Genomic DNA, 24,826 nt, shown 5'->3' with positions numbered 1-24,826 from the left:
ATTCACTCAGAAACAGTCACTTGTTTCGTTACTTTAATAGTCTGTGCGTTTGAACGAATTGGTTGACGAATGATTCAATGACTCACTCAGAAAGAGTCACTTGTTTCGTTACTGTAATAGTCCATGCATTTTAATGAATTGGTTGAACGAATGATTCGATGACTCACTATGAAACAGTCACTTGTTTCGTTACTTTAATAGTCTGTGCGTTTGAACGAATTGGTTGAACAAATGATTCAATGACTCACTCAGAAACAGTCACTTGTTTTGTTACTTTAATAGTCTGTGCGTTTGAACGAATTGGTTGAGCGAATGATTCAATGACTCACTCAGAATGAGTCACTTGTTTTGTTACTTTAATAGTCCGTGTGTTTGAATGAATTGGTTGAACGAATAATTCGATGACTCACTCAGAAACAGTCACTTGTTTCGTTACTTTAATAGTCTGTGCGTTTGAACGAATTGGTTGAACGAATGATTCGATGACTCACTCAGAAAGAGTCGCTTGTTTCGTTACTGTAATAGTCCATGCATTTTAATGAATTGGTTGAACGAATGATTCGATGACTCACTATGAAACAGTCACTTGTTTCGTTACTTTAATAGTCTGTGCGTTTGAACGAATTGGTTGAACAAATGATTCAATGACTCACTCAGAAACAGTCACTTGTTTTGTTACTTTAATAGTCTGTGCGTTTGAACGAATTGGTTGAGCGAATGATTCAATGACTCACTCAGAATGAGTCACTTGTTTTGTTACTTTAATAGTCTGTGCGTTTGAACGAATTGGTTGAACAAATGATTCAATGACTCACTCAGAAACAGTCACTTGTTTTGTTACTTTAATAGTCTGTGCGTTTGAACGAATTGGTTGAGCGAATGATTCAATGACTCACTCAGAATGAGTCACTTGTTTTGTTACTTTAATAGTCCGTGTGTTTGAATGAATTGGTTGAACGAATAATTCGATGACTCACTCAGAAACAGTCACTTGTTTCGTTACTTTAATAGTCTGTGCGTTTTGAACGAATTGGTTGACGAATGATTCAATGACTCACTCAGAAAGAGTCACTTGTTTCGTTACTGTAATAGTCCATGCATTTTAATGAATTGGTTGAACGAATGATTCGATGACTCACTCAGAAACAGTCACATGTTTCGTTACTTTAATAGTCTGTGCGTTTGAACATATTGGTTGAATTAATGATTCAGTGACATGCTCATAAAGTCAGTCAATTCTTTTGTTGCTGAATGAATCAATCAGTGGGTTTGAACAGTTTAAATGAATTAATGATTTAATAACTCACTAATTAAGACAGTCACTTGTCACCACCTACTGGTGTAATGGTGTAACATGGAGAAAAAAATCACTTTGCGTGTAAATATATTATATTATCAACAATTTTATATCAACATATATACTTATATATAATATATATTATATTCATATTATATATATGTTGACATTTAATTAATATTAACATCAGGGTTATTATACTTAAACCAAAACCATTAAAAATGGTTGATTTACTACAATAACTAAACATTTTATAATATATTTTATAATTTCATAAAAATGTATAAAAACTATAGGCATATTTAAAAAAAAAAAAATAAAAATAAAAAAAAATTCTAAAACTTTAACTAAAATTTAAATGAAAACAGAAAAAAATATAAAAATAATTTAAATAAATTAAATAATAGGTTATTGATCAACATATTTATATGAATCTATAATGTATATTTTCAATATTTGAATGATATTTTGTTATTGTAGTGCAAAATGCATATAGTATCTGTATTGTTTTTAGAGGAACATAAGAACTGTGAGCGGTCACATTTGCACGATAATAGTTTCTTCCTTTTTCACTCTCTGAATGAAATTCATCCCTCTCTCATGAATCAGATCAGATCAGACCTGCTGTGACTTGTTTGGATCGATGGCCCTTTATATTCAAGTCCTTCTTCTCTAGTGCTCTTTATTGATCTTCTCCAGCACACACAAGCTCGAAGATCGGAGACGTGTCACATTAGGGCTAGCGAACTTCAAACAGGTTTTTTGCTGGATTCAGATGAAGCCTAAGGAGTCATTTCATGGTCTGTGTTCTTCATTAGTGAAAACTGATTGAGTGTGTGAGGAATGGAAATAATATTGAGGCTCTTCCACCAAGACACAGTGTTATTTGAATGTTCCTTGCAGTAGTTTGGAGCAGTGTTATTTTATCATTTTCATTCTTTTTTCCCCCAAAAATCATAGTGTGCTGTCTACTTGGGCCGCTCTGTTCTAAGGCAGCATCCTAATTGTTGTAAAACCTCATAATGCATACTGATACCATTCAGTACTTAATTAAGTACATGGGTCATTCTACAGAACTGCTGTCCCACAACCAAAACACATTTAAAAAGCATTTAAGTATACAATTTTAGATGTTTACTAAGATCCTTCTATTATCTATTGAATCCCACAATAATATTTAAAATATCAGTAAGCTATATATATAAAGTCATCATTTATTGGGTACTTTCAATTGGGAGGTGGCTATCCTGAACCCTAACCCCTAAATTTCAACTTGTGAAAATATTGAAATAATTTTTGTAATTTTTTCCATTGTTGTTTTTAAAAAAGTGAAGTTAAAAAATATATTTATTTTATATTTTATTTTTAAATCATGTAACTTGATGTAATTAACAATGTGTCCCACATTTATGTCACTACCGAAACAGTGTATGTTTTAGTCCAAACTAAATTTTAGTACAGTTATGCAAATCATTAGTATTTTAATATGTTTTAGTAGTGTTTTAGTATGTAAGTTAAAATCGTGTAATGTGATGTAGTCACTATCAACACATCCAACACATTACTGTCACTACTGAAAATGTGCAGTCACTACAGAAACATGGGATGTTTTGTCAAAAATAAAGTATATTGAATTATAAACTAAGATGTTATGATGGTGTTTGGTTCAATGTATATTCAAACTAATGAATCCTTCACTTTGAAGTAGGTATGATAAACTTTATGCCTTTTACAAAGAAAGATTGGAATCAAAATACAACAAATCTCATAAATTACACTTGAAATATTGTTAAAATTATATGTTAAAAAGTAATTGTTATTTATTTACCTGTGAACATACAAAATGTTTCCAACAAAAGACATTTTCAACTAATTCTGTAGAATGGCCCATATATATATATATATATATATATATATATATATATATATCAAATTGAAAATTCCTTTGACTCCACATGAGACGCCACCTTAAATTTTGGTTAAAGGTGCCCTAGAACCAGTTTTTACAAGATGTAATATAAGTCTAAGGTGTCCCCTGAATGTTTCTGTGAAGTTTCAGCTCAAAATACCCCATAGATTTTTTTAAATAAATTTTTTTAACTGCCTATTTTGGGGCATCATTAACTACGCACCGATTTAGCGCGCGGCCCCTTTAAATCTCGTGCTCCCCGCCCCCCGAGCTCTCGACTATACACAAATCCGCCGCGAACTCTATGGGCGCCGCCATCTTGCCTGCCGCCATTACTGCGTGCCTGCGAAGTGTGACGGTGTGACACTTGCCGGTGCCCTCTAATGACATTTCAATTAAAGTTCATCCTGCTCATTAAAGAAAATCTCTGGTGAAAGGGAACATGGGTAGATGATGTCAGGCAGTGGCCAAAACTTACCGATAAAGGTAATTTATTGACAACATAATGTAATAATGTAATGTAATGTAATTAAGAAGTGTATTAATTGATGACAACAATAAAACCGAACGCTGTCATTACTAGCTGTGTTGCTAATATGTTCACAAGCTTAAGTTTCAAATAATTATTAGGCCATCCTTAAAAATATTCTTGTTTGCCATAACCCGATTTCAATTTAGGACCGACCCAATTAATTATTTTTTCCCCTTTTAGTCCGACCGACTTGCCGATTGTAATTGCGTTAAGACCCACTGATTTTTTTTTACTTTTCAAACAGCTAATACAAATGCAATAAAACACACGCAATTGACGCTTTTCACACGCTCTCACGCCACACATCCATTTTCTCACGCACAGAAAAATCGCGAAGAGGACACAGAGACCGACAGACTAGACAGAGCAGGTTACTTATGATAGAAAAAAATCTCAGCTCTCAGATTCTGTCAATTTTATTACGAAATTCAAACAATAAATACCGTTTTGGTGCTTGTAAATGTGACATGCTAGAAATACAGATTAAAAAATATTACAACACCAAACGACGTATAATGTTATGTTCTTGTAAACATGTTTTTCAAAATGGATTTATGTATTCACACTTACCTTCGTCTGAGGTAAATCTCAGAAATGACCGAACGCTGTCAGCTAGCAGCCCCTCACACAGAACCTGTTTTGGCTGATATGTGTACTGTATTACATCTTTATTATATTTTTACTTATATCATTAAATAAAGTTGTTATTATAATAAAAAATGCATTATATTTAAATTGTTATTTTTTAAATAATACTGCCAGCTGATAGGACTCTCTGTATGTTTACAGCATTAAGTTAGGTGAGTTGTTTTTTTCTTGAGAAAAATTAATGCCTACCTTGTGTAGCCTAGCTAATATTTATCCAAATGAGTCAATATTAAATCAAATCACAATAATAATTAAATAATAATAATAATTGAATAAAAAAAATAAAAAAAAGTGTAACTTACCAGAAATTGTAGCCTACTATGTAAACATTGTAACATGTCACTAAACCTAATAAAATTCAGCTTAGTTACTAAAATGTTTTGACAATCACAATACACTTAATGTGATGCAATAAAAAAAAAGTTTTTTACATTTTTTACGACCTACCGACCATTTTTTATTTTTTTTGGCTGTTAGGGCAAACCAAAATATTTTTAAGGATGGCCTTAGCCACGACCAGTTGTAGCAATAAAATACATGTTCTTATAGGTATTCAAGATTATTTTATTAATCATCTGGCATGCGATGAGCCATCTCGGTTATGTGTTTCATCCACTTTTGACGCACATCTTGGTCCTCCGCTCGACCAGGAACTCTGTGCAATCCGTATGGCCGTAAACATGGGCAGTCAATGTGCAACAAAGCTTCGTGGATTACACAAACGGTTTTATTCCAGGCTTGTAGTTTTGTGCTGTTGTTAAAACAACCAGCCACACAACACGCTCTGCCCGGCATCACTGGACAGCATAGGTACTAAAAAACTATATAGCTAACATCTGCTACAGCCTACGGGACCAACACGCTACTTCTGCTACTTCCTTAGCAGCAAGGCACGCAGTAATGGCGGCGCTGCTTTACTTCCGTGTTTCGCCGGATTTGTCTATAATATAGTGCATTTACAAAGTTCACACAGCTAATATAACCCTCAAATGGATCTTTACCAAATGTTCGTCATGCATACTGCATGCATGCGTCGGATCATGTGATTATAGTATTTATTTGGATGTTTACATTTGATTCTGAATGAGTTTGATAGTGCTCCGTGGCTAAAGCTAACATTACACACTGTTGGAGAGATTTATAAAGAATGAAGTTGTGTTTATGAATTATACAGACTGCAAGTGTTTAATAATGAAAATAGCGACGGCTCTTGTCTCCGTGAATACAGTAAGAAACGATGGTAACTTTAACCACATTTAACAGTACATTAGCAACATGCTAACAAAACATTTAGAAAGACAATTTACAAATATCACTAAAAATATCATGATATCATGGATCATGTCAGTTATTATTGTTCCATCTGCCATTTTTCGCTATTGTTCTTGCTTGCTTACCTAGTCTGATGATTCAGCTGTGCACAGATCCAGACGTTAATACTGGCTGCCCTTGTGTAATGCCTTGAACATGAGCTGGCATATGCAAATATTGGGGGCGTACATATTAATGATCCCGACTGTTACGTCACAGTCGGTGTTATGTTGAGATTCGTCCTGATTTTTCGGAGGTCTTTTAAACAAATGAGATTTATATAAGAAGGAGGAAGCAATGGAGTTTGAGACTCACTGTATGTCATTTCCATGTACTGAACTCTTGTTATTCAACTATGCTAATTTTTGATTCTAGGGCACCTTTAAAAAACAGCGTAAATGCATATATGCACCCTAGAAACGCTGTCTAGGTTGAAATGAACCACTATTATGTTTTGAGCGACACATACAAGCACATGTAACTCTTGTACAGATGCCACGCATCTGCAAAAACACAACGCTTGCATATTGTCCTTTTGCGTGCTAGTCGACAGCTTTATAGTACATCTTACAACCTCGATTGGAGTTTGGTAAATGAAAGTCATTAATCAAAGCTCTCAGATAGGCTCTCATTACACACTGCAGCAAAGCAAACAGAGCGCACATCAACACTGCAGCACGGATTCATAACGCAGCCCAAAACAGGTTTTCCAGCGTGTTACCGCAGTTTTATCTTGATGACAAGCGAACATGAGGTGTTTCAGTGGAGACAACACTTTGCTGCGATTAAAATAAGATAAAAATGCAAATTCGGCTAACACACACTCACAAACGTGTGAGCTGAGGTAGCAGCTGCCTTCCGCATCTGTGCGAGAAACTTTTGCATGGCATGGCCGTTACTTGGAAATCAAAGTGGAGCACATGCTTCTTAATGCTGCAGAAATTCTCTTTAATAAAAAAGTAATAATCTTTCCCCACCGCTGCCATTAGAGCCTTATTAGAAATCCTGATGCATGGCCGAGAGAGTCGAAGATCTAGCATTACACATATCCATCTTTATCCGAAACTTCTAATGGATTCTCATATATAACATTTATTGCATACTAGATATTCCCATGTAGTCATTAATTCTGTTCTAGGAACTCACAAGAAACCCTGTAACTCTCATACTTGGTGGTTTTTAATAGACTAGTACTAATTTGTATAAAAAGCTTTAGTTCTAAATTCTGTCACCGTCCATCAACAGACTGGCCAGGTCTTGACCTTTGACATCTGTTGACCGCAGCCATGCAGGGGTCACCCAAGTGTTTCCCCTCAAGTCAGAGAGTGAAAGCGCTGATGTACTTCATTAGTCTGAACCAGAAATAAACCACCATGAGATACAGATTTAGCATTAATTGGCTCTTTGCGAAGTCTTTGATACGAGGAGTGCTGACCGACTGCAACAAACCAGCTGGAAGTTTTTATTTGTGTACTTTCCAGAATTTATACATGCATAATGAATAGAGGAAATAGAATGATAAAGTTTCAAGCAAGAATACACTACCGTTCAAACGCTTGGGGTTTGTACGAAATAAATTAATACTTTTATTCAGCAGGGACGCATTAAATATCTTAAAAGTGACAGTAAAGGCATTTTATAATGTTACAAAAGATTCTATTTCAAATAAATGCTGTTCTTTTGAACTTTCTATTCATCAAAGAATCCTGAAAAATAAAAAAAAATCACAGTTTCCACAAAAAATATCAACTGTTTTCAACATTGATAACAATAAGAAATTGTTTCTTGAGCATCAAATCATCATATTAGAATGATTTCTGAAGGATCATGTGACACTGAAGACTGGAGTAATGATGCTGAAAATTCAGCTTTGATCACTGGAATAAATTACACTTTACTATATATTCACATAGAAAACAGCTGTTTTAAATTACAATAATATTTCACAATTACTGTATTTTTGATCAAATTAATGCAGCCTTGGTGACTACTTTCAAAAACATAAATCTTACTCATCTCAAACTTTTGGAAAGTGGTGTATATTGCACAATAAACGTATATATAAATATATAAATTACATGTTTGTCATTAGAAAATATTTATTTAAATCTCATTAGACGTTAAAATAATTGCATAATCATGTGTTTTTATTAATTCATATGGTTATGCAATTAAGATATTAAGATGCAAATAAGATTTGAATCTTATTGTGCATGATTTATCATAATTCAAATTATGCATCATTTAATTTAGTGCTGACTAAGGGTGGAGCGATGAGATCTCACGAGAATAAAATGGGATGAGGTTTCTCATCGAGGTTAAAAGCTGTCTCGTGATATTGCCATGACGGAGTGTGAGGGTGAAATTAGGATATTGAAATTAGCGCCTCTGTCGCTTTGCTTTTTATAAAAAACCCATTTAATTCAGTTGGATAACGGAGTACATGTGATCGCAAAATAGAAAGCGAAAGTAAAACGCAAGCACGCATTCAAACGCGATTTCAATACCCCACATTTTCCCATGTGAATATCTCCCAATTATGAAAGCTATCTTAGGCTGGACTGTGTAGTTGTAACCATCTCTCAGCTTTGCATTTTGAATTCAGTTAGGAGGTCAAAAGTTGTAGAACATCAAAATTCATGTACAGTTTTACAGACTTTGATTCTAAGCATCAAAGAGAGGACAGAAAATGGTTGAGAAAAACAAGAAACAGTAAAGGTCTAGAATATGAGCATTTTAATATCTGAGATCTGCTCCAGTATTGACTAAACGAGCATCACTAACTGTCACAGCGTCAAAGGTTCAGATAGCCGTGAGTCAGTCACAGAAAGGCTTTCGGTCCAGCGGGAGATCTCACCCCTCCTGATACGTGAGGGAAACTTCTTATCAGCGCGAAAATGAAGCGCGGTGAGTGAGAGAGGCTATTTTTATCATCACAATATGGCTGCCCTGCCAAGCACCCTGGGATAGCGGCCAAACGCGCCGAGGACGTGCCAGGTAACGGGCCGCTATACCTGCGGGAGTGAGCTCACATCACACCATGAGCTGAGCGTCCTGTCCAGCCCTGTACACACACACTTATCATCGCTCAGAGGTTGCTCTTTCAAAGCTAAGGAGTCTTAATGGAGTTCTCAGTTGTTTCATTGTAAGTGTTTAAGTATCGACGTGAAAACAAGACAGACACAAATGAATCAATAGATGCTTCTGTAAGAATGTAAGGGATATAAAATGATCGTGGATCAGCACAGATCTTTGGGAGAGTTTGATGAGAAATGCTTGAGATCATATTGAGATCTTAGCAAATCTGAGCAGTTTTTGAGGTATTTTAATAAGAGATTGACCAATTTAGATTTTTTTTTTTAAATAACCGTTACCGATTATTTTTATACCAAGTGTGTCCGATAACCGATATGCAGAACCGATATTGAGATAATGTTTTACTTCTGTTTTTGTTCAATTTCATCTTCATTTCACAATAAAAACATAGTATTTTTTTCGTATAACAGCAGCAGCAACAATAATATTAACAATGTTACAGTTAAAAAAAGATTAAACTATAAAAAATATTAACAACTACAGTTAAAAACGAAGGTTAAGGTGTTGTTTATTAGGCTAGTAAGTAAAGACAACTATATTGAGTATTAGATGTAAACCCAGGAATAATGAGTCTTTAAACGCCATTTATCAGTGGATCTGATATTACAAAACCGATATCCGATAAAGGAAAAATGCTTAAATATCAGGAAAATATTGGTACACAAATTATCGGTCAGCCTCTATTTTTTGGATTATTTACAAATATTGTTTAACAGTTGATTCAGTATTACAAACAATATTCAATTAAGTAAAAATGCTTAAATATCGGGAAAGTAACAATTATCTGTCAGCCTCTCATTTTTATATTATGCATCACATAAATGACATTTATCGGCAGATGCAATATTACACAAACAATATTAAATTACGTAAAAATGCTTAAATATCGGGAAAACATTGGTAAGACCAATTATCGGTCAGTCTCTCATTTTTAGATTTATCACCGATAAATGCTGTTTAACAGTGGATCCAATATTACAAAAACAATATTCAATTATGAAAAAAATGCTTAAATATCGGGAAAATATTTGTAAAACCGATTATCGGTCTGCTTCTAATTTTTAGATTATTAATCACCGATAAATGCCTTTTAACAGTGGATCCAATATTACAAAAACAATATTCAATTAAGGAAAAATACTTAAATATGGGGAAAACTATCAGTAAAACCGATTATCGGTCTGCCTCAAATTTTTAGATAATTAATGACAGATAAATCGCATTTAACAGTGGATCCAATATTACAAAAACAATATTCAATTATGAAAAAAATGCTTAAATGTCGGGAAAATATTTGTAAAACCGATTATCGGTCTGCCTCTAATTTTTAGATTATTAATCACCGATAAATGCCTTTTAACAGTGGATCCAATATTACAAAAACAATATTCAATTAAGGAAAAATACTTAAATATGGGGAAAACTATCAGTAAAACCGATTATCGGTCTGCCTCAAATTTTTAGATAATTAATGACAGATAAATCGCATTTAACAGTGGATCCAATATTACAAAAACAATATTCAATTATGAAAAAAATGCTTAAATGAAAAATTTGTAAAACCGATTATCGGTCTGCCTCTAATTTTTATGGGGATCCAATATTACAAAAACAATATCAATTAAGGAAAAATACTTAAATATGGGGAAAACTATCAGTAAAACTGATTATCGGTCTGCCTCTAACTTTTTTGATAATTAATGACTAACTTTTTTATTACAAAAACAATATTCAATTATGAGGGTCTTTTTTGAGGAGAAACAAAAACAATCTGAAAAATACTTAAATATGAAGGAGGAGACTTTTTTGAGGAGAAACATCTGAGAAGGAGGAGACTCCATTTGCTCTCCATTTAGTCTAGGGATGTCCTTGGTGATTTTCCTGTCCTATGGGAGTCTGTGTCCGCAGGTGCTCCGTTAACTCACCAGGAGAGAAAGCGTTTACTGTGGGGACCGTGTGAGTGATGAACACTAATCCAGAGTCTTTAATGTCACTGTGTTAAACACTCTGGCTGAGAGAGTTAAACTGATCTCTGATCAGCGGGTATTTTTAACAGTCGTGTAGGAGGGACTGATGAAGCTTTGCCCGTTTTAGCTGACTAGAGGAAAGGTGTAAGAATAACCTTTGAGTCTGTTTTTGCTGAAGTGGAATTTAGTCCAAACCGTTGATTGTGCAGAGTAGGTACAGTCTGAACTTCACTGTTCTTAACATGGAACTGACCTTTTACTTATGACATCATTTCCTGCTTCAGTGGCTGATAACACATTGCTGCCTACCGAGGCAACTTTGTTTTTTGCACCATAGGCATGCTCTAAATGCTGCATACGGTGCTATACGAGACTGGCCAAGTGTAAAAATGCAAATATGTTTTGATATAATTCTGTGTTTTTGTCCATTCGAGACGCAAAAGAGAACTCAATTCGGTACCGGCATGCAGTCTGAGAAGCGGCTTTCTTTGTGTGTGCGTTTTGGGTAACGAAATTGAGTTCTCTTTTGTGTCTTATCACTAATTTGATATATATATACACAAACAAGTCTGTTATTCAAGGGTTTTTAGTGAGAAATTTTGACACCTGACATCTCAGGATTAATGTGAAGTGTGAAAAAGATGCCTAGTAAGGCAGCTCACTTGGTTTTGAGACACAGCTGTTGTTGTGTATTATTGTGTCGTTCATGTTGTCCTGTTAGTTGTGTCCAATTTTTTCTTTACTCTTTATGATAAACAAAGTGTCCAGGTGGCTTCTTGCTATGACCGGCATCCTGTAAACATGGGCAGAGAGTGTGTGTGGGTGTGTTTGTGTGTGTGTGCCAGTGACCCTCAAGCACAGAAAGTGACTAAAGATTGTATGGAAGCTTGTTTCTGCCATGGAATAAAACAATTTAAAAGATAATTGTGACTATATATCTCACTATTCTGACTTTTGTTCTCACAATTCTGACAGTTTTTTTCGCAATTGCGAGTTTATATCTCGCAGTTCTTTTCTCAGAATTGTGAGATATAAACTCACAATTGCGAGTTATAAAGTCCATTTGAGGGGGGAAAAAATGCTTTTTAGAATTGCGTTTATATCTCACAGTTTTGATTTTAGAACACACGAATGCAACTTTATATCTCGCAATTCCTACTTAATTTCATGTAATTCTGACTTAATAACTCGGAATTCACACTTTATATCACGTAATTCTGACTTTATATTGCACAATTCTGACTTTATAACTCGCAATTACGATCTTATATCACGCAATTCTGACTTTAATGCGCAATTCTGACTTTATATCACGCAATTCTGACTTTATAACTCGCAATTACGATCTTATATCACGCAATTCTGACTTTAATGCGCAATTCTGACTTTATAACTCGCAATTCTGACTTTATATCACGCAATTCTGACTTTAATGCGCAATTCTGACTTTAATGCGCAATTCTGACTTTATAACTCGCAATTCTGACTTTATATCACACAATTCTGACTTTATAACTCGCAATTCTGACTTTATATCACGCAATTCTGACTTTATAACTCGGGTCCTTGCACTGGCTTCCAGTTGCATTTAGAATTGATTTTAAAGTACTGTTACTTGTTTATAAATCACTCAATGGCCTAGGACCTCAATACATTGCAGATATGCTCATAGAATATAAACCTAACAGATCACTCAGATCATCAGGATCAAGTCACTCATAAATACCAAGGGTTCACTCAAAGCAGGGAGAGTCTGCTTTTAGCTGTTACGCCAGCCGCAGCTGGAACCAGCTTCCAGAAGAGATCAGGTGTGCTCCTACAGTAGCCACATTCAAATCCAGACTCAAAACACATCTTTTTACCTATGCATTTGTTGATTGAGCACTGTGCTATGTCCGAACTGTTTGCATCCTATTTTATACATATTTTTGTTTTTATTTCATTTTTAATGTATTTTATATCTTTTATGTATCATCACTGTTATTTCTATTTATGTTCTATTTTTATTCTTCTTCTTTATGTAAAGCACTTTGAATTACCATTGTGTATGAAATGTGCTATACAAATAAAATTGCCTTGCCTTGCCTTGCCTTGCCTTGCAATTACGATCTTATATCACGCAATTCTGACTTTAATGCGCAATTCTGACTTTATAACTCGCAATTCTGACTTTATATCATGCAATTCTGACTTTATAACTCGCAATTACGATCTTATATCACGCAATTCTGACTTTAATGCGCAATTCTGACTTTATAACTCGCAATTCTGACTTTATATCACGCAATTCTGACTTTATAACTCGCAATTACGATCTTATATCACGCAATTCTGACTTTAATGCGCAATTCTGACTTTATAACTCGCAATTCTGACTTTATATCACACAATTCTGACTTTATAACTCGCAATTACGATCTTATATCACGCAATTCTGACTTTAATGCACAATTCTGACTTTATAACTCGCAATTCTGACTTTATATCACACAATTCTGACTTTATATCTTCTGACTTTATAACTCGCAATTGCGATTCTATATCACGCAATTCTGACTTTAATGTGTAACTGACTTTATAACTTGCAATTGCGACTTTATATCACTTTATATCAGTGTCTTAAAGCTAAGACACTTTAAACTTCTGGCTCAAATAATAGAGTCATATAAATATATATCAAATAATAGATAGAATCAGTTTGAGTGACCAGTGGCAGAGGGTGGTGATGCAGACAGTTTCGTGTTTTCATTTTTGCAGTTTCGTTTGCTGCCACTTGTGATGCAGAAGTGAGATATCACACACAGAAACACACAAAGATGATTTATTTATATACACTAAAACAGGCTGACTTGGGCCTGCAGATTAATTACTCCACATGCGGATGTGATCGCGGTTCAGACTCGGGTTTATTTCAGAGGTTTGATTCAAAGGTGCAGCATGTTTGTACAGGATGAGTGAACTGATATTAAAGAAACACTGATCGTGAGGTTTCCATCTGTCTGTGTGATTTTGGATCAGTTCAGCCTTTAATGCACACACACTTCTCTCCATCTCTAATGTCATCCAGGGGCAAACAGTGCAATTTCAAAAGAAGCCCAGCATGATTTGGTATTTATTTCAGTATTTATAACTCGCAATTCTGACTTTATAACTTGCAATTGCGACTTCATATCATGCGTAATTCTGACTTTATCTCGACTTTATAACTTTATAACTCACAATTCTATTAACTCACAATTCTGACTTTATAACTCGCAATTACGACTTTATATCTCGGAATTCTGACTTTATATCTTGGAATTCTGACTTTATAACTCGCAATTACGACTTTATATCTCGGAATTCTGACTTTATATCTTGGAATTCTGACTTTATATCTCGGAATTCTGACTTTATATCACTCAATTCTGACTTTATATCTCAGAATTCTGACTTTATATCACTCAATTCTGACTTTATAACTCGCAATTGCAACATTATTTCACTTTATATCAGTGTCTTAAAGCTAAGACACTTTAAACTTCTGGCTCAAATAATAGATAGAGCCAGTTTGAATGACCAGTGGCAGAGGGTGGTGATGCAGACAATTTCTCTGTCTTCTCTCCATCTCTAATGTCATCCAGGGGAAACAGTGCAATTTCAAAAGAAGCCCAGCATGATTTGGTATTTATTTCTGTATGTGCATTATGTGTATAATGATTTGCACATTCACTTTACACTCTTAATTTAAATCAGCCATTTATGAAAATTATAAATGATCTAGTTAACTAATCAGTTTTAAGGAAGCCCTGTATCATAAGGCTGGATTCTGTTGATTTATTAAAATAATTTTCTTTGGAAAAATCCAAGATGACATGATAGCAAGATAGCATGAGAGTATTTCTAAGTTTATACACCGATATTTATTTATATTTTATTTATATTAACTCTTATTTTATATCTTATTGATTCTATTTAACATTTTATTTATATTTTTTTCTTATTTCATATCTTAATTATTGAATTTTGCATTTGATCTGTATTTATTCTTATTTTATATTTTATTTATATTTATTCTTATTTTATCTTATTTAAAATTCTTATTTTATACCTTATTATTATATTTTGCTTTTTGTTTATTTATATATTATTATATGTAATGTTAAGTTCATTTGTTATTTATATTAACTCTTATTTTTTTATCTTATCTTATTTATTATTTAACATTTTATGTATATTTATTATTATTCTATATTTTTATTATATATCTTATTCTATTTTACATTTTATGTATATTTATTATTATTTTATATTTTGTTTATATTTATTTTATCTTATTTGAATTTATTATAATTTTAGATTTTATTTATAAGTATTCTTATTTTATATCTGAGATGTGATATTTTTCAGGATTATGATTTGAAACATAATCAAGTTTTGTTTATGATCATTTCTCATAAGGAAAGTCATGAAGCCTCGACCTGATACTGAAATGATGTGTGTTTTGAGGTACTGAAGTGTGACGGTCTCAGACCCCAGACAGAACATGGGATCACAATTTAATTTGTTCAGAAGAACTTTGTCCTTTTGTTCTTGTCTGTACTTTTAGGAGTGCAGAAAAACACAACAGAAACACACACACACACTGAGAGTTTTACAGGGCAGATTACTGATCCTGAATCTTGCTGTTGTGTTTTCCTGGTCACATTCCCATTATCAGAGCGCTGGGATGAGGGATTTTGTCTTTGTGGAGCGACAGAGATTTCAGTCCAATCATGAAAGTGTTTGTGTGTGTTTTCCTCAGGTGATCGCATGTAGCGTGCAGGAAATGCACACGAGCAAGAGCTTTGAAGTGTGTGTGTGTGTGTGTGTGTGTGTGTGTGTGTGTGTGTGTGTGTGTGTGTGTGTGTGTGTGTGTCCCAAGGCAGAGTCACTTTGTTTGTTTGTGAAATATTAATTAGTAGTTTTATTCTGTTTTTCCAGTGGAACCTCACAGCCGCTTCCTTCCTCTCGTTTATTCCCAGACCGTGTGACGAATGAGTGTGTGCGTGTGCGTTATGTAAAACTAAATTAATTAGCAATGTAACATTTCTTAGTGTCATAAATATCAATTATTCGATGCAGATGAATTAAATGATCTTCATTTGCGTGGATTATTTGGCTGTAATCTGTCTTCTTTATTTTTAATGCATGTGACTCGGTTCAGACGAAGTGCTCCATAAATCACAGTAATAAAGTGCACATCACGTCACATTATTTATGAAAAAATATGATCAGAGGTGAAATACACACATGATGTTGAATGCTCAAAGCATATATTCATATTTTATATCTTATTTATATCTATTTTTTTCTTATTTTATTCTTGGATTGTTCACTGTAACACATTTCTGCACTGAAAGAGAGAGACACAAGATCAGCTGCTCACGAACTCCACCAGACAGAGAGAGAGAGTCAGGGGTATTTAGAGCCCAAAAGAATGAGATGGATAGATGGATCCACCTCTTTACCTCCTTCGTCTCTCTCTCTGGGGTGGGACTCTCTTGCATAAATAAACGCAAATGTTGACATTTGTAGAATGAAGGAGTGGAGCTGCTGTTCTCTCTCAAACCCCTGCAGGTGACTCCAGGGTGAATGAGGTGACTTTCCCAATTAAAGCCGAGCGATGGAGACGTTGCACTTCTCCATAAATACAGAAGCACACTAAGAAGGTGTCAGAGCACTTTTTCACTCTCTGCAGCCCACAGAGAGACAGATTGTGTTTTTCTCTGGAAAAGTCAGGTAGAAACACACACAGTTAGTTTTGTCACTGTGTTGGGACACTGGTGAAAAAAGATGAATATCACCATGGCTATGTATGGAAAATAATATTTCTGTAGTATGCAGTATGCATATTGTGTGCACATTTTCTGTATGGGCACTTTCTGTGTGGCGATTTTCAGGATGCACATTTCCAGTATGCACATTTTCAGTATGCGCATTTTCTGTTCACATTTTCGGCATGTGCATTTTCAGCACGCACATTTTCAGTATGCGCATTTTCAGTATGCACATTTTCAGTATGTGCATTTTCTGTTAATATTGTCAGTATGTGCATTTTCAGTATGCACATTTTCAGTATACATATTTTCAGTATGCACATTTTCAGTATGCGCATTTTCTGTTCACATTTTCAGCATGTGCATTTCCAGCACACACATTTTCAGTATGCGCATTTTCAGGATGTATATTTTCAGTATGCGCATTTTCAGTATGCACATTTTCAGTATACATATTTTCAGTATGCACATTTCTAGTATGCATATTTTCAGTATGCGCATTTTCAGTATGCACATTTTCAGTATGCACATTTTCAGGATGCGCATTTTCAGTATGCATTTCCAGTATGCATATTTTTAGTATGTACATTTTCAGGATGCGCATTTTCAGTATGCACATTTTCAGTATGCACATTTTCAGTATGCACATTTTCAGTATATGCATTTTCAGTATGCATTTCCAGTATGCATATTTTCAGTATGCACATTTTCAGGATGCGCATTTTCAGTATGCACATTTTCAGGATGCGCATTTTCAGTATGCATATTTTCAGTATGCACATTTCCAGTATGCATATTTTCAGTATGCGCATTTTCAGTATGCATATTTTCAGTATGCACATTTTCAGGATGCGCATTTTCAGGATGCACATTTACAGTATGCGCATTTTCAGTATGCGCATTTTCAATATGCACAGTTTCACTATGAGCATTTTCAGTATGCATTTCCAGTATGCATATTTTCAGTATGCACATTTTCAGGATGCGCATTTTCAGTATGCACATTTCCAGTATGCATATTTTCAGTATGCGCATTTTCAGTATGCATTTCCAGTATGCATATTTTCAGTATGCACATTTTCAGGATGCGCATTTTCAGTATGCATTTCCAGTATGCATATTTTCAGTATGCATATTTTCAGTATGCACATTTACAGTATGCGCATTTTCAGTATGAGCATTTCCAGTATGCATATTTTCAGTATGTGCATTTTCAGTATGCATTTCCAGTATGCATATTTTCAGTATGCACATTTTCAGTATGCATATTTTCAGTATGCACATTTTCAGGATGCGCATTTTCAGTATGCACATTTACAGTATGCGCATTTTCAGTATGCACAGTTTCACTATGAGCATTTTCAGTATGCATTTCCAGTATGCATATTTTCAGTATGTGCATTTTCAGTATGCATTTCCAGTATGCATATTTTCAGTATGCACATTTTCAGTATGCATATTTTCAGGATGCGCATTTTCAGTATGCACATTTACAGTATGCGCATTTTCAGTATGCACAGTTTCACTATGAGCATTTTCAGTATGCATTTCCAGTATGCATATTTTCAGTATGTGCATTTTCAGTATGCATTTCCAGTATGCATATTTTCAGTATGCACATTTTCAGTATGCATATTTTCAGTATGCACATTTTCAGGATGCGCATTTTCAGTATGCACATTTCCAGTATGCATATTTTCAGTAAGCGCATTTTCAGTATGCATTTCCAGTATGCATATCTTCAGTACGCATATTTTCAGTATGCACATTTTCAGGATGCGCATTTTCAGTATGCACATTTTCAGGATGCGCATTTTCAGTATGCACATTTTCAGGATGCACAGTTTCACTATGAGCATTTTCAGTATCCATTTCCAGTATGCATATTTTCAGTATGCACATTTTCAGGATGCGCATTTTCAGTATGCACATTTCCAGTATGCATATTTTCAGTATGCGCATTTTCAGTATGCATTTCCAGTATGCATATCTTCAGTATGCATATTTTCAGTATGCACATTTTCAGGATGCGCATTTTCAGTATGCACATTTTCAGGATGCGCATTTTCAGTATGCACATTTTCAGGATGCGCATTTTCAGTATGCACATTTACAGTATGCGCATTTTCAGTATGCGCATTTTCAATATGCACATTTTCACTATGAGCATTTTCAGTATGCATATTTTCAGTATGCGCATTTTCAGTATGCATATTTACTGTGAGCATTTCTGCACATAACCTGATGACCTACAACTGCATGTTTGCTAAAATATGCAAGGTTACAACAGAGCACACTATGTGAGACACTGTATCCCACAGTGCAATGCTCTTCATGTGTGACCTTCCATTTCCATTGTGAGAAATGAAATGAATTGTAAGTGATATCAGCTATAATTTTAAAATGTTTCTGGACTCATTGTTTAATCAGACTGCCAAAAGTAAATTCATTTTGCACTAAATTAAACCTTTTTTTTTTGCATTAATCATTTTTATTTCAAAGGTGATAATTTGGCTCTCACTGAAACATCTACATAATGACTGTTGCAAGCTGCTATTTTATATAGACACCACATTAACTGCATACAGTCACATGCTTTTTCCTAACGGTAAAATAAATATTGTAAATGCTTTTATTAGTCTTTGTTACAGAGCAGAGGGCTGAGAGAGAGTTAAATCTGATTGACAAAATACACCTGTAGTCTGATGGGCTTTGCGCACTACTGTGTAAGAAACAGGATTACAAAACGATCCGCCTCAATGGGATAACAGCACTGAAAATATGTGTGTGAGAATCCTTTGTGGACTCATTTGAGCTTGGCTGTAATAAGGATTTGTGAAGTGCATTAGTTCTGTTCAGAAAGCCATTCAATCCACACTACATGATGTACATGACATGCTATTTTCAGTGTATACAGTACAGTTTGTAGTCATTAGTATGCTAGTATTCCATTCTGAACACAGTCACTCACATCTTTTGTGCAGCTGGTGAGGGTCTGTCTTCTTTTCACGTGATTGGTCGGATGATAATCATGTGATACTGTGTTAACGAGGCTTGGGAAACATGAGCGCGTTCATCTCTCCCAATTAGAGGCATTGTGCTGTTCGTTCAGATGTTAATCCAATCAAATTCATGAATGAGGATGTTCTTTTTAAAACAAACAATATAACCATAAATAGCATTAAATATACACCTGGTAAAATCATGTTTTTATAGAGGATACATTTTGATTGCAGTTCATAATGAGCACGAGTTCATATACCCACAGATCTCCGAGGACGTAACCCAGTTTAAGACGTTTAATGTGTTTAGCTCATGCAAACATGAGCCATGGTTGTGTATCATGTGACGTGGTGATTGTGTTTGACCTAATCACACCAGCAAAACAGGATGTGACTTTCTTTTTTAAAAAACAAGCTGGCATTTACTGGCTTATTCAATGATTTTTGAATTTTGTTTTGATTTTTGTCGACTGAAACACTGTTGATACTTGCATTATTTTATAATTCCTGTTTCGTATGTGTTTCGTATTTATGATTCATATACTAAAAATCTTAAAGAGGACCTATTATGCCCTTTTACAGAGTTTTAATTTTGTTTTTGGACTCTTCTAGAAGAGAAATTAGCATGAAACTAAAACACGTCACATTACAATCTTATAACAAAAAAAAAACAATAATGTTGCTGTGCACATTTTCAGTATGAGTATTTTCACTATGCACATTTTCAGCAAGCGCATTTTCAGTATGCACATTTTCAGCAAGCGCACTTTCAGTATGCACATTTTCAGTATGCACATTTTCAGCAAGCGCATTTTCAGTATGCACATTTTCTGTGCACATTTTCAGTATGAGTATTTCCAGTAAGCTCATTTTCTGTTCACATTTTCAGTATGCACATTTTCAGCAAGCGCATTTTCATTATGAGTATTTTTCAGTATGAGTATTTTCTGTTCACATTTTCAGTATGAGTATTTCCAGTAAGCTCATTTTCTGTTCACATTTTCAGTATGCACATTTTCAGCAAGCGCATTTTCATTATGAGTATTTTTCAGTATGAGTATTTTCTGTTCACATTTTCAGTATGAGTATTTTCAGTATGCTCATTTTCTGTTCACATTTTCACTATGCACATTTTCAGCAAGCGCATTTTCAGTATGAGTATTTTCAGTATGAGTATTTTCTGTTCACATTTTCAGTATGAGTATTTTCAGTGTGCTCATTTTCTGTTCACATTTTCACTATGCACATTTTCAGCAAGTGCATTTTCAGTATGCGCATTTTCAGTATGCACATTTTCAGCAAGCGCATTTTCAGTATGTGCATTTTCAGTATGCGCATTTTCAGTATGCACATTTTCAGCAAGCGCATTTTCAGTATGTGCATTTTCAGTATGTGCATTTTCAGTATGCACATTTTCAGCAAGTGCATTTTCAGTATGCGCATTTTCAGTATGCACATTTTCTGTTCACATTTTCAGCAAGCGCATTTTCAGTATGCACATTTTCAGCAAGCGCATTTTCAGTATGCACATTTTCAGTACGCGCATTTTCAGTATGCACATTTTCTGTTCACATTTTCAGCAAGCGCATTTTCAGTATGCACATTTTCAGCAAGCACATTTTCAGTATGCACATTTTCAGTATGCACATTTTCTGTTCACATTTTCAGCAAGCGCATTTTCAGTATGCATATTTTCAGCAAGCGCATTTTCAGTATGCACATTTTCAGTATCCACATTTTCTGTGCACATTTTCAGCAAGCGCATTTTCAGTATGCACATTTTCAGTATCCACATTTTCTGTTCACATTTTCAGCAAGCGCATTTTCAGTATGCACATTTTCAGCAAGCACATTTTCAGTATGCACATTTTCAGTATGCACATTTTCTGTTCACATTTTCAGCAAGCGCATTTTCAGTATGCATATTTTCAGCAAGCGCATTTTCAGTATGCACATTTTCAGTATGCACATTTTCTGTGCACATTTTCAGCAAGCGCATTTTCAGTATGCACATTTTCTGTATGCACATTTTCAGTATCCACATTTTCTGTGCACATTTTCAGCAAGCGCATTTTCAGTATGCACATTTTCTGTATGCACATTTTCAGTATCCACATTTTCTGTGCATATTTTCAGCAAGCGCATTTTCAGTATGCACATTTTCAGTATGCACATTTTCAGTATGCACATTTTCTGTATGCACATTTTCAGTATCCACATTTTCTGTGCACATTTTCAGCAAGCGCATTTTCAGTATGCACATTTTCAGCAAGCGCATTTTCAATATGCACATTTTCTGTTCACATTTTCAGTATGAGTATTTCCAGTAAGCTCATTTTCTGTTCACATTTTCAGTATGCACATTTTCAGCAAGCGCATTTTCAGTATGAGTATTTTCAGTATGAGTATTTTCTGTTCACATTTTCAGTATGCACATTTTCAGTGTGCGCGACTTTACATTACATTACCAGTAACGCGAATCTTATAACAAAAAAATAAAATAGCAATAATCTCGATCTAATAATTCTTAAACACTTTAAATTGCTATTTAGTATAAAATATAACACTTACAGACACTTCCAAGGTTTAAAGGATGGGATCACTAGCCGATGCATGTTCTTCTTAAATGTCCAATGGGAGGTGGAAAAGAAACACTGCTAGACATAAGCAACAACACAGAATGTAATTTTTAATGAGTGATGGTGTAAACAAATCTTTATTAGGGGTTCGAGGCATAATGATGAAACTCTATTGTAATTGTTAAAATTTCCAAGGATCAACATTCTCTTCTAAAAGTGATCGGGCAGACCAAACTATAAGTCGTAGAGACTTGAAACTTTGAGGGCTGGTAGCGCTCACACCGTCTCCAACGTCACCAAGGATTGGCCTGTAGGGGGCGCTACAGCAGTGAATAGTACGTGCCTTATATTTTTGGAATCCTTGGCTCAAGATGGACAAAATGCATCCCGGATTTGCTTGTCATTCTGGCAAAAATTTTGGGTATTTTGGATTTTTTGAAAAACTTACTTTTGCGAACGAGTCCTAGGTTTTTGACCCGATCGTAACCAAACCACTGCAGTGAGATTCTCTAGAGTCTGAATATAAATAATTATCAAAAAAAAAAAGAAATTTTAGAATTTTTGAAATTTTGATTCACGGTTCCTAAGGGCCGCCAAATCTTTTGAAGGGGGCGGAGCCACTTTTACTAAAATGGCTATAACTCGTGAAAGGAATGAGATACTTTCACCAAACTTGGTACACCTGTGTATGAGCTCATTCTGTGGTCATGTGAAAAAGGACGCAGCAACTGGCCACTAACATGGAAAAAAAAAGAAAACGGTGATAACTACTTTACTTTTTCACGTGCGTAAAAGATCATGTATCCCGCGATTTTTTTCCGCACGTCCACAAAATTCGTACCACGTGGTAAAATTCCTCATTCTGAGCAACTTTGCCTCTAGGACCACCACTGTCCATCGAATCGTTCGTTAAATACTGGAGATCATTTCAAAAACCAACTTTGGCGAACTAGTCAAAGGTTTTTGGCTCAACCTCGATAACTGTTAAAAAGCTTTAAAAACCATATATTTCTTATAGTAAATTGCTTGTATTGGCTGTAAATGGTCTTTGGCTTGCTAATTAAAATGTACCTTTTTACGCATGTGCCTTAAAACGCTTGAACCCGTTAACTGCTGCTCGCAGCTATATTTAAATTGGTGTTTTGAACTGATTCATTGACATGGACAGTTTGAAAGATTATGCCCTTTTACATAGTCTTGATGTTATTTTTGTGCTCTACTAGAGCAGGTTTTCCTGCTTGAATGTTGATTATTTTCCTCATATTCTCCATTGTTGCAGCTCCTCTCTTCCCAGTACGATCTGTTTAGTTCCTGTCTCTATGAAGCTCCGCTTTCTTTAAAGCACATTGTGCTCTGATTGGTCGTCTGGAGCAATGTGTTGTGATTGGTGTTTGGGAAATGCCCCGCCCCTTACCATAACCGCCAGTTTCAGCACACTACTAACTAACTCAACCAGGCCCCGCCCCTTTATTCTGCGCATTAATTATTTAAATGAGGAATATTGTGACGGAAGAAACCTCAAGACTACAATGGAGGCATTTCAGGGAGATCAGAAACAGTGACACTGATAGAATAACTCCCCCTGGAGGAACCTTTGAGTGTATATTTTACCCTGCTGCTCATGAATGCTGTGTTATTTGACTCGTTGTGTGTTTTTCTGCAGTGTGTGTGCATGCGCTGGAAGTGACGGTGAGCCAGAGCAGCGTCCAGGTGGCCAGAGGTCAGGCGGCCATCTTGCCCTGTACGTTCTCCACCAGCGCCGCCCTCAATAATCTCTACATCATATGGATGGTCACGCCGCTGGCCAATGCCAACCAGCCAGAGCAGGTGATCAAACACACCACATACTGACACTGATCTCAACAACACTCACATGCATTTAACATCCATATTGTGGTGTGTTTAGGAGTGAAACAATATCCAGCGAGAAACCATTTAGGAAAGTGCTTGATTATATCCATAAGGATTACTGTAACCCTCAACGCTTTCACAATCTGCACACAGCTTTTGCATTCCCGGATAAGCGTCATAATGTAATATTTTTCAACTAAAACCACATTGTATCCTATTATTAACTTCTTTGCAACATATGGATGTGCAAAGATACCATGGTATTACCATTTTGTTCATTAAAAAATGTGAAATTCTTTGAAATTTTAAATTATACATGAACTACATAAAGAAAAAAAACATCTTTATCAATATTTGTGAGAGAATATATCATTTTATGAAATTTATAAGAACATATAACATGAGAATTACCAGTTGTTATTCAGTTGATTTAATGTAATTCCTTTAAACTTGTAACTTATGAAGACTCAAAACATTTTCTAACAAAACAAAACAACATCAATATTATTCTGGATTGTTTTCAAACAAAATATATCAATTTCACTTGCATAAACTTTGACTTTTAGATGAAAAAGATCAATTTTTCATGCTGCAATGGTTCATCAATATGTGGCAGCAGAGTGAAACTCAGTCCCAAAAGTGTGTGATATATGGGAAAGTAAATATATTTTTCAAAAGTATTTTTGAGACTAATCTACTGTAACTCCATAGATGCACAAAAAAGTCATAAACTTTATCAGACAACCATGACCCAGAATGCAAAACGTGTTGCATTTTTTAAAAATATTTTTTTTTTAAATCTTAAAAAATAATTTTAATAATCTGAAAATGTGTAT

General features: G+C 34.8%; 1 protein-coding gene across 2 annotated transcripts in view; it reads left to right on the top strand.

The window, feature by feature from the left end:
• Positions 1-24,826, top strand: part of igsf11 (immunoglobulin superfamily member 11) — a 126,877-nt gene that overhangs the window by 80,204 nt on the left and 21,847 nt on the right. For both annotated transcript variants that reach the window (XM_048161122.1, XM_048161123.1), the window contains exon 2: positions 23,803-23,966. In XM_048161122.1, coding sequence (XP_048017079.1) covers positions 23,803-23,966 — 164 coding nt within the window. The remainder of the gene's footprint in view (positions 1-23,802; positions 23,967-24,826) is intronic.

Source organism: Megalobrama amblycephala, linkage group LG16, assembly GCF_018812025.1.
Source record: "Megalobrama amblycephala isolate DHTTF-2021 linkage group LG16, ASM1881202v1, whole genome shotgun sequence".
Lineage (NCBI taxonomy): Eukaryota > Metazoa > Chordata > Actinopteri > Cypriniformes > Xenocyprididae > Megalobrama > Megalobrama amblycephala.
Note: the sequence above shows the minus strand (reverse complement) of the source record. Positions and strands in the feature narration are given on the sequence as shown.